Source organism: Arachis hypogaea, chromosome 14 (assembly GCF_003086295.3).
Source record: "Arachis hypogaea cultivar Tifrunner chromosome 14, arahy.Tifrunner.gnm2.J5K5, whole genome shotgun sequence".
Lineage (NCBI taxonomy): Eukaryota > Viridiplantae > Streptophyta > Magnoliopsida > Fabales > Fabaceae > Arachis > Arachis hypogaea.
This window is the reverse complement of record NC_092049.1, coordinates 138,835,738-138,848,391: the sequence shown is the minus strand read 5'-3', so window position 1 is coordinate 138,848,391 and position 12,654 is coordinate 138,835,738. Positions and strand designations below refer to the sequence as shown.

At 27.1% G+C, this 12,654-nt stretch overlaps 1 protein-coding gene across 1 annotated transcript; it reads right to left on the bottom strand.

Moving 5' to 3' along the window:
• Positions 1-1,013: 1,013 nt before the first annotated feature.
• Positions 1,014-2,600, bottom strand: LOC112744586 (malonyl-CoA:anthocyanidin 5-O-glucoside-6''-O-malonyltransferase). Its single transcript, XM_025794257.3, has one exon. It carries the CDS (start codon positions 2,448-2,450, stop codon positions 1,095-1,097), a length of 1,356 nt encoding a protein of 451 aa, XP_025650042.3. The 5' UTR covers positions 2,451-2,600; the 3' UTR covers positions 1,014-1,094.
• Between the last annotated feature and the right edge of the window lie 10,054 nt (positions 2,601-12,654).

Below are 12,654 nucleotides of genomic sequence, written 5' to 3'. Positions count from 1 at the left end.
AAGATTTTGCAATAAGAGAGAGTCGTCACTCACTCGGTATCAATAATTATTGGAGGGAACTCAACTAATAGCCAGATATTGTGAAGGGGCCGTATGTATCCAAGAGAGCCAGATTTGTAGTTTTGAAAAGTATTCAAGTTATAAATACTTTTCAAAGCATTTAAAAGTGTACTTTTTAAAATTAATATATATTTATTAAAATTTAAATGTCTAATATAGTTATTATATCTTAATAAATATTTCAACGCAAATTAATCTTAATTAATTATTATTAATCATATATGACTAAAACTTTTTCATATATATCTATTATGATTATTTTAATTAGATTTTAAAAAATATTTTATTAAATACAAATATTATTATTTATATTTATAAAAAATTATTTAATTTATTAATTATAAATGCACAATTTCTAAAGTGTTACCTTTCAAAAAGTAATTTTAATAAACTACTACCAACAAGTTAAAATTTTACTGAACTGAACCTAACAACATCACCTTAGCTTTCATAAGTTATTATGAAAAATAAAAATATTATTTGTATATTAAAATTAATTATTAAAATTAGTTATTAATGTATTTGTGTGTAAATATATATATGTTATTTAGTTTATTTTCAATATGTATGTATTTATATTTTTATATATTTTATACCAATAACTAATTTTAACGTATACATAGCATAGTTGTATGAAATATTATGGGTATATAGTGAATCAAAATATTATGGGTAGCATTCACCTTTTAGATAATAGGTGCAAATAAATAACATATTACAAATTGAAAAAATATAGGTACCAACATATTATTTGTTAATTTATTGTCAACAATAATTAATTATTATATTTTAAACACATATATAAAGAAACACATCTAGAAAATATATCTATAAAGATATTTTTATTAAACACAGTCATAAAAAATATATTTTTATTAGACACATCCACAAAGACACTTCCATTAAACACAATTATAAATAAAAGTTGGTAGAAGTCGGTAGAAATGCTAACGTAGGCGGAATTGTCACAAATTTTATTGCAAGAAGAAGATAAATAGAAGAAAGAATTGAAGACAATAGTAAAACATTTAAAATTATGCAAGTCCTTGGAGAAAGAGAGAAGCAAAGGTATCCATGGATTCTTTGTTGGACACCAAACCAATCTCAACACCATCACCATTGCTGCTATCTGAGAAACAAAATGCACCAGTTCTATCAATAGACACCATCTCCACCTTCTTTGGCTTTCCCCACCCAAAATCATTGCCATAAACCTCAAACTTTGGTGTCCCAGCAGCACTCATAAACTTATCATCATGCAAACCATCATGCAAAAGTGATGACCAATTCTCTGCACCACTCAGCACACCATCCTTCAAAGTCTCCAATGCATTACTCAGTGATTCAACGGCAACAACTATTCCATCTTCACCCAACAATCCTTTTGTTTCAGCAACCGCTAATCTTGCACCAATACAGTTTCCAAAGTAAGTTGGAGGAAGAGGAGGATCCAATCTTGATCTGCAATCAACGTTCAAACCCACAAAGACTCTGTTGGTGTTAACCTTCTCAGCTTTAGCTTTGCAAACAATAGCATATGCAAGAGATATCACAAAACTTGACAGGTGAAGATCATTCATAGTCTCTTTCTTCTTTGACACCACTAATTTTCTGAGGCTTTCAATGTTTGATCTAGATAAATGGAACAAACCCCTTATTGAATCTTGTGGACCTTGAAGATTCCAAACCTTGAGGCTTCTGTTGTTGGGTCCACCTTGCTTTAACCAATCACTCAGATATTTTGCTTCAACTCCTTTGGGATCTTCCACAATTTCTCTGTCCAAGAAAGGACTCAGTTCAGGAGGCAAATCACAAGGTGATGATGATGAATCTCCTAGCTTGTTGCAGAGATAAGCCCAAGATTTGATGAAGGATGTTGAGGTTTTTCCATCAAGAACAGCATGGTGTGATGTGATTCCAATGGAGAAGCCATGGTTTGGAAAAAGGGTAACTTGTAAGGCCAAGACAGTGGCTTGATCATCAGAAATGGACAATTCAGGAACAAGATGGTGAACCTCTGAGGCTTCACAAAGGTCAGATCCTGAAAGATGGTTGAAATCAGCATCAGATTCAGCTACAATAAGTGAGAGAGTGTCACCAACGTTGTAGATGATGATGGGTTTGTTGGAATCATGAGGCCAGGTGAGGATTCCAGCAAGAGGGAAATAGTAAGCAAGTGCAAGAGAAAGAGAGTGTTTGAGTTTGGGAAGAATGGTATCATAGAAGAGTGAGGGTTGGTGAGGGAATTCATAGAAGAAAACTCGCTGAACTGGTGGCAACCTTAGCCATAGTATGTCAAAGAAGGTTAGAGGAAGAGAAGTTGAAGAAGGTAACGAATTTTGTGATCCCAATGAAGAGGGAGATACCTTGAACAATTGTACAGTTTTCATGGCCTCTTGCTGTTATGCTTGTTGCTTTCAGATCAAGCAACCATATGTAGATACTTATAAGGTGCATAAATTTTAGTTAAAAAAAAAAAAACAAATTTTAGTTGAGTAACACAGAATATAAATTTAATAACAAAAGTTATTTTAAATTGCACAAATTTATTAGTTGAAGAATACCAAAATAATGAGAGTCAATTAATTCTTAATGAGGGAGACAATGGATTATTTGTACAATGTGTACAATGAGCTATTGAGTTACAAAATGAACATCCTATACTATCTAGAATAACCATTCGAGTACTAGCGATAATAAACATCTTCCTTCCCAAAATCTTAAACTAATTTTGGGGTTCACCAAGAATCGAACTCTTAGACCTTTCGGATCTAGCACTCTAATACCATGTCATGATACCACTCATCCCAAAAGCTTTAACTGATAGAAAAAGGTAACACTAATGATTATATCTCTAATACTCCGTAAACCTCCATTGTACACATTGTATATATATTCTATTGGTTCCTCGTACTTTCCCTTTTTGTTTTTATAATGGACTAACACAAAATGTGGGCACTAATGGAGCTGGGCCATTGGATTGGTTTCTATGTCAGCCTTTCATTTGGGATTTTTGTGTCTAAGGCAACCTTCCTTTGAATAAGACATTCAGGATTGATTTTGATACATAAAAAAAAAAAAAAAAATCTCTTTTCTGAATAGGAATTTATTTCTTGTAATTATGTAAAAGTACCAAAGTATCCTCAAACAATTTAGTGCCAATGTGGCAAAAATATGAGTGGTGCAATGTATCCTCAAGCAATTTTATGGCAAAAATATAGTTTGTGTCAATTTAAGTATTTTTATAAAAATATTAAACAAAAATTGGAATTTTTTATAAGAATTAAAATGAAATTATTTTTTCAAAAAATAAATATAGTATTATTAATATATTAATTTATTTTGTGAACAAGATAATTTTTTTGTTTATATATTATTTACAAACAAGACGGGTAAAAATTATGTTTACATATATCTCGTTTATAATGTCAGAAAGATCACATCATTAAAAATCATGTTTGTAGTATAGTTTGGATTGATTTAAAGAATAAAAATAATCTAATTTTTTATTATTTTGTTTTATCGACTTAATTTTTATTTTTCAAATAAATTCAATTTTAATCAAACGATTGGATTTGCATGGTACAATTTGAATTTATTTTTTAATCCAATAACTAATCTCAAACTATTGTCATTTGAATTTTATTAATTTATATCTTATAAAAAATTTAAATTTTAAAATATTTTAAAGTTAATCATACACATTCAAATTTTAAAATTTAAATTGTCAATTTTTAATAACAATAATTATATTTTACATATTGTGTCAGTTGTAATATATGAGAATAATCACCCTTGCAACTCCAATGATGGTGAGAAAAAACAATTTGTCAATTTCAGTTCGAGTACAGTGTGTTTTTTTTTTTTAATTCACAACATGATAGCCACTAACAAACCAAAAATTTCATAAAAGAGTAATGCTTTTGGAAATCAATCTTCAATGTCATATTTAAAGGAACACCGCAACTAGGACTTTGGTTTGGTTGAGTAATCAAATATGTTACTTTTTAATATGTTGTATTCGAATTTAAATTTTGGCAATAATTAAGAAATAGATAAAATTTTTAAATGTATGATATGTGATGTAATATTTTAGAATATCAATATTTTGAAATATATATATATATATATATATATATATTAGGTTTAATTATTTTGTTGATCTTTATAATTTGTCAAATTTATAATTAAATTTTTATATTTTTTTAGTTAAGTTTTTATATTATTTTTAATTTTATAATTAAATCTTTTTTAGTGTAAAAAATATTAAAATTAATTGAATATTTTTTATAAATTATAAGTATTTATAATTAAATAAATTTTTTATGGTGTATATTTTAAAAAAATATTCTATTAATTTTAATACTTTTTATATAAAAAAATACTTAATTATAAAATAAAAAAATATAAAAATTTAATTAAAAAATATATCTTAACTAAAAATTTAATAAAATTATAAAAGCTAATAAAATGATTAAATTATATTCATTCACCAACAAAAAAAAATGATCAAATCATATAATTAAGATTCTTTCATTCTATCTTATATAGGACAAAAGATTTAGAAGTCCTACTGGTGTCGGACGGCTTGTTGGTGGAATTGAACCTGGCACAAATAACCTTAGACCATTTTTAGGAGGAAATTTATCCCAATCTCTATTTATGATTTATCTCTCATAAAAAATAACTCTATATTAGTTTTTGTATCATAAACAATAAATAAAAATTAAAAAAAAAAATTTTTTCTATTATGAAAAATTAACTTTAGTCTTTATTGTGGTTTCATTTAATTAATTAATTAAAATAATTAAAATTAATATAATTATTATTTTTTATAATAATATTTTTTAAATTTATAAATTAAAAAATAATTCACAGTTAAAAATATTAATATTTAAAAAATTATATATAAAAATAATACACAATATATAATTCGAAATTACACTAATTTATAAAATTATTTAATATAAAAAAAACATAACTAAATTATTTTATAAGATGGAAAAATTAAGTTTTTTTATGTAAATAAATTTAATTAATTATTATAATTATTAATAAATTAAACATGATTAATTTATTCAATTTTTTCAATTAATAATTAAATTATTTAATTAATTATTATTTAAATAATTAATATAATTATTAATTAAGTATAGGTATAATTATTTAATATAATTAATTATAATTTTATATAAATATTTACTTTTATAATAACTTGTAACATCACAAATTATTATTGGAAAAAGAAAGTTTCTATTCAGAGACAGTTATTCTTACCTCTTTCCTCTTGAATAGTGGATTTGGATCTTCTAAATTTTGAATTTGTAATTTAGAGAAAAAAGTATGATCTTCTACTTTTGAATGATTTTTTTTTTATATTTATTTTTGGTCCCACATATAAAATAAATGGTGAAAGATCATACTTTACTCTTTAAAATAAAATTTAAAATTTAAAAGATCTAAATCTTTGAATAGTGGACAGAAACTTTTATTTTTTTCTTTTTCAATAGTTAGTCTCTGCATCTATTAGAAAGAAGACTTTAATTTTTTTTTCAATAATTAATCTCTGCATCTATTAAAAAAGGACTCTAATTTTTGGCCCGTTAGAAGCGCTTTTATAATCCACCACTAATCGTCGAATTAAACCACAGAATTCCCCTTGACCAAAAAAAAAAAAAAAAACTACGGAATTCCCACCTATTGTATCCACAGGTGTGGATCAGTGGATGTTTTAAATAATTCACACCATTTAATTTTTTTAATATATAGTCATAATTTTAAATATTTGTGAGGCAAGAAAAGTATATATATTGTTAAATACTCGCTATTTTTCATATAATTGTCACTTTTCATTTTTTTAATTCGCTAACTCTTAGAATTGTTTAAATACATTAATAATGTAAAAAACTAAAATATATAAAAATTGGTTATTTTAAGAAGAAGAGTATGTGTTCACTGTTCGGAATTGTAGAGCTCTTAGCACGAGGCAAAGTATAAAATATTAAAATATTATATGGCTCACCGGTGTCCAGTTGTCCACGTAACTAGAAATCATTTGACATCTTTTAAACGATTATTATTTACTAATGATCCTTAGCTCACATGACATTCCGTTTCCTCTCCATCTAAATAAAAGGTTCCAGCTCAATTCCTACCAATTGTAATTGAAAAAGAAAAAAATGGTAAGTATTAAGAGTATTTAAATCTAAATCGATCCAAATTAAACCGCTCATTCAAATTGAAAATCGATTAAAATCGTACTCATATTTATTTTTCATAATCGATCCAATTAAATCCAAATCGCACAATGTGATATAATATTATTATTTTATTATTATATTTACAATTATACTTATAACATGTTCAATTTGTTATACATTTTTCTATTATTCATATTTTATTATTACTTAATAAATATTTTATGTTCAAAATGTTATTTATTTATTTATTTTAACTAACCTATAATTTTATTTCTATTGTTATGTTATCGTTAGCTTTTTAAGATATTGTTAAGACTTGTTATGTCATTGTTGATTATTTAAAATTTGATGTTGAGACTTGTTATATGTATTTAATTTTTTAATTAAAAAATCGCAAATCCAAACCGATCCAAACCGCTTGTAATCGGATCGGATCGGATCGGATTTCCAAAAAAATTTCATCCAATCCAAACCGCACCGCATATAAATTAAGCGTTCGGATCGAATGACTCTTTTCCTTAAAACCGAACCAAACCGCATCGCGAATATCCCTAGTAAGTATGTGAGGAGCGTGTGGGTGTGTGTTGTACCTAGTATTGGAGGTTGTCCAATCCACCCGACAAAAAAAAAACGATTATTATTTATTAAAACTATATATTAAATAAACTATCAACATAAAGAGAAATGCTAAATTATTATGATATTTGTTTATTAATTAATCATTAATATTTAAAAATATAGACAAAAATATATTATTAAATTATTAAACTAAAAAATAAATTAATAACTAAAAATAATAATAAAAAATAATAATTTTTGATAATTTTTTAATATTTTTCTATTATAATCTATTTGATAGAACACCCAAATATACCGAGAATAAAACTATTTTGGACTTTTTCTCAACGGTTGACTTTTTCATTCCTAATACATGTTTTAAAAAAGAGACAAATATCTTATAACCTATAAGAGTGGCATGACAAGCTCTCAAATCTACTTCTTTTTGTTGAGGAGAGTCAAATTTTTTTTTACATTAATTGTAAAGTTATTTCTGGAGAAAGTTCAACAATACAACATAGGATGCTAGTCATAGATTTTCACGTTGATCAAAAATTGAGAAAAAGACATCATTCGAAGAATTCAAGGATAAGGTGGTGGCAGATGAAAGGTAAAAAACAAAGAAACTTCCTAAAACGGATAGGAGAAGAAGCAAAGTGGGATAGGAATGAAAGTGCTTCTTCCACAAGAACAAATTCTTTTGTTCTTCTTCTTCCATTAACAAAATTCAAAAATTCAAATTTTTAAATACAGTTAACAAAATCCAATTACAAAAATTAAAAATATCCAAATTCATCTTCAATTACAAAAATAAAAAATTTATAATTTAATTACCAAGAAATCAAATATAATAACAAGACTAAAAGTTAGAGAGAAACAAAAAATTCAAAAATAAAAGAAAAGCAACAACAATCCAAAAATTTAGAAATAAGAACAAGAACAAAACCAACAAATTAGGAGGACAAAAATATTTATAAAAATCACATCACATAATAGTTGACACAAAAGTTAGGCAAACTTACATCACCAAAAGAAACACGAAAATGGCCAAATCCATTTTCAATGTCACACTCATGAATCCCATAATCTGAAAACAGAGTTGCATTGGAGCAAACTCCTAGTGATTTTGGATTGCACAATAAAGATGTTGTCTCAACTATCTCAGTACCACAGCAACCTTTCCTTGCTTCCACAAAACCTATGTTGAACATTTTAAATCAGACGATTAATTAAAAATTAGACAACATGATTTTTTAACAAGACATGAATGCCATGTATGAGATTATTGTATTCCAGTCTTACCAAATTTTAAAGGGAATTGAACAAGGTCATAGAGAGACTTGTAAATATCAAACACAACAATCTAAGATCTCTCAATTTATGCAAATCATGTATTCATGACAAAACACCATTGAATGGTTTTACAAGTTTATAGTATTTTCCAAATAGTTGTCTTTGTTTGTAGAGAAACAGTAGGAAATACCTTAACAAAACTTGAGAATAATCTAACTAGATACAAAGAATACTGGTCAATAAGAAATGAAGGAGGAAGAAGGAAGTTGGTTATTGCAGAAGCAGAGGAGAAAGCAAAAACAGAAGTCGAAGCAAGAAGCAGAGACAGCGAGGAGCAGCGGCGAGAACGCGGCTGTTAGAAATAAGAGACTAAACTGGAGGAAGGATTTGTATATTATTGAATATATTCAAGTTGTCTATTCAAGTTGTATATTCAAGTTGTCTGGAATGATACAATATAAAAGGGTATTTATAGGTACTAAGAGAATCGTAATAATAAAGACATAATCTCCTATAATAAATATTCAGATCTACTAAATAATACTAATTGATCCTAATTGATCCTAAATATATTCTAACATCCCCCCTCAAACTCAAGTGACAACTTGAGTTTGAAACTTATTTAAAACAACGAAATAAAAAAACTGCATAAACTGATAAAATGGGTATAGACGGAACTGTCGGAAGGAAGCGCAGACGGAATTGCCACTTGTCTGAAGGAAGCGCAGACGGAACTGCCGCTAGTCTGAAGGAAGCGCAGACGAAACTGCCGCTAGTTTGAAGGAAGCGTAGTCTGAAGAAAGCGCAGACGGAACTGCTGCTTGTCTGAAGGAAGAGCAGACAAAACTGCTGCGCAGACGGAATTGCCACTGTCTGAAGGAAGTACAGATAGAACTGCCAGAAAGAAGCGCAGATGGAACTGCCGCTCCACAAAAAAATGCAGACAAAACTGCCACAAGGAAATACAAACGAAACGCGGATAGAACTGTCACAAGAAAACGCAGATGGAACTGCCAAAAGAGAGAGAAAACTATATGATTTCTTCATGAGAATAGGTAAGTAGCGGATGACAATGGTGTTTGATCATTCGACTTGAAAAAATACAAAATAGAGAGAACAGGCTAGTCGGCGAGGTAAAAAGGTATCAAATGAGTGACAAAAGTTAAGGAAAAATGGCATAAAAAAAAGTGTAAAAACTACGGTGATTTCACCGCAAGGAACACAATCTATCATCTTCAAGGAGGATACCATGGCTCTGATACCATGTTAGAAATAAGAGACTATACTGGAGAAAAGGATTTGTATATTATTGGATATATTCAAGTTGTCTATTCAAGTTGTATATTCAAGTTGTCTGGAATGATACAATATAAAAGAGTATTTATAGGTACTAAGAAAATAGTAATAATAAAGACGTAATCTCCTATAATAAATATTCAGATCTACTAAATAATACTAATTGATCCTAAATATATTCTAACAGCGGCGATGAAGAGCAGCGGTGCAGAAACAGAAGCTCTCTCCCTGGCTCGCGACGGCAACGGCGACGACGGTCTCTTCCCCTCGTATCTTTTCTTTTTTTATTTTATTTTTTTTAATAAAAAAGACATTTTATAAGAAAATGGTATTTTTGTTATTAGAAACAAAAAATTATTAGAAAGGACGATCTTAAAATGAAATATAACGTTAAGGATTATTCTAAATTAAAAATTACATCAGGACGGTTTCATTCTGACCCTCAACGTTAGGGACCAAAACAATACTTATTCCCTTATATATGATTTTAGTTTTAAAAATATAAATATATCAATATTTAACAAAATTTATTTTAGTATATTTTTATCCTCCTAACCAAAATTCTTTGGGTCATGGATAGAATTCATCAATTTTTAAATGATTATTATTTATTAAAAATAGATATTAATTAAATATAAATTTAATTTTGATGTATTAATATTATAAAATATTTCACACAATTGTATAATTACATCCATTTTTTATGATTATTTACGCAATTAATGTGAAAGGTAATTATTTTTACTAATGTGCCATTACATAATTAAATATATGTGTAAAATTATTTTACACTAACAGTGCATCAAAATCAAATTCATAAATTATTATTATAAAATATTAACTATGATAAATGTATACTAAAATTAGATATTAAAATACACATTGTAATATAAGATATATATTAAAAATAAATAAAATTATACATATGTTGTACATAAATAGGGGGTGGCAATATGTACTCTACCCGCGAGTACCCAACCCGACCCCACCCGATCGGGTAGGGTTGCCAACCCGATCCACAGCGGGTAGGGTAGGGTGCGGGTAGGATTTTCGTGCGGGTTGAGCCTCAACCCTACCTGACCAACCCGCACTCTATATATGTTTATGTTATATACTTATATAAAAATATGTTTTAAGTGGATGTTGAATCAAAGACTTCTCACTAAATGCAAAAGATCCTTAACCACTAAAAGAAAATCATTAATTGATAATTTAATATTTTTTTACATAAAAATCACGGTAAAACACACAATTAAACCAAACCCAACTCAATATTACACAATTCACCCAAATGAAAAAACGTTACATAGATCTCTCCATTCACTTCTCTATGTAAATCGAATGATTTATACTAGATTTAGCTTTTTATGTAAATCTAATTAGTCTGTTTCGATTTATGCATGCATGCATAAATCGAAACAGACTTATTAGATTTACAATATGTAATTTGATAAAAATAATTAAAATACTATATCAACAAAAGTAGGCTATTTTTTTATATCTCATCTATATTTTAAATTTAAAAAATAATTAATAATTTTTTCATGTTTATTTCTACTGAACTTTTTAAAATAGATGGTTTCAAATAACAATAGAGATAGACGGTTAGTTTTAAATTACTAGCATACACGTAAAAAATCACTAATTTTTAGAAAAATAGATGAATTTACATAAAAGTAGTGATTTAAAGCTGTCCATTTAAAATCCGCTCATTATATTTCTAAAAACCAACACATTTGAATTTTTAATTATATATGTTCAAATAAAATTTATCAAAAATTTTAATTTTTTTATAATTTTTTATTCTTTTGAAATACTAATTTTTTAATACTAATTTAAATGTGTTTGTTTTTATAAAAATAAAGTGTTAGTTTCAAATGAACAATTTTATATCACATCAATTTTTTTAGAAATTAGTAATTTTTTGTTCGTGTAAGCTATTAAAATTGTTCATTTGAAACTAACACATTATTTTCATAAAAACAAACACATTTAGATTGGTATTCAAAAAAAAGTATTCCAAAAGAATAAAGAATTATAAAAAAATTAAAAATTTTAATAAATTTTATTTGAACATATATAATTAAAAATTCAAATGTGTTGGTTTCTAGAAATATAATAAACTGGTTTTAAATGGACAGCTTTAAATCACTAATTTTACGTAAATTCATCTGTTTTTCTAAAAACTAGTGATTTTTTACATGTACGCTAGTAATTTAAAACTAACCATCTATCTCTATCGTTATTTGAAACCATCTATTTTAAAAAGTTTAGTAGAAATAAACATAAAAAAGTTATTAATTTAAAATTTAAAATATAGATGAGATGTAAAAAATAGCCTAATTTTGTTGATATAGTATTTTAATTATTTTTCTCAAATTACATATTGTAAATCTAATAAGCCTGTTTCGATTTATGCATGCATGCATGCTGTCCTAGTAAATCTAATCACCCTGTTTAGATTTATTAAGACAGGGCATAAATCGAAACAGCGTGATTAGATTTACCAGGACAGTATGCATGCATGCATAAATCAAAATAGACCGATTAGATTTACATAGAAAGCTAAATCTAGTCTAGCTCATTCGATTTACATAGAGAAGTGAATGGGGAGATCTATGTAACATTTTTTTATTTGGGTAAATTGTGTAATATTGAGTTAGGTTTGGTTTAATTGTGTGTTTTAGTTCTATTTTAAATTATCATCAAGTTATAGAATAATATTGTATATTTTTTTAATCCGCGGGTAGGGTCGGGTACCCGCGGGTTAAGAGTGGGTAGAGTTAGGATTGGGATATTATCAACCCGCGGATAGAATAGGATTGAATTTATATAAAAATCTCTAACCCGCGAGTAGGGTTAGGGTTTGATCCAAACCCTACCCTACCCTACCCTACCCATTGCCACCCCTATACATAAATACATATAGATTAATTTTAACGTATAAATAATATTTTAATAATATATATATATTTTTGAATATATAACATATAAAATAATGCTATACAGTATTCATATAAATCAAATTAAATAATTTTAATTTATTGGGGTAAAATAAAATCTATATATATACAAAATATCCACACGGATCATGTCATTCAATCCGTACTGTGCAATGTGCTGCTTATGATAATGGTTACAAACAAGTCAAACAAATCTTAGAAAGTCACACATGCATTGTATATGATAGGTTGATGCGTTGTCGTCTCAGGCATGAAAGCATGAACTGAATAAAAAACATTGGAAA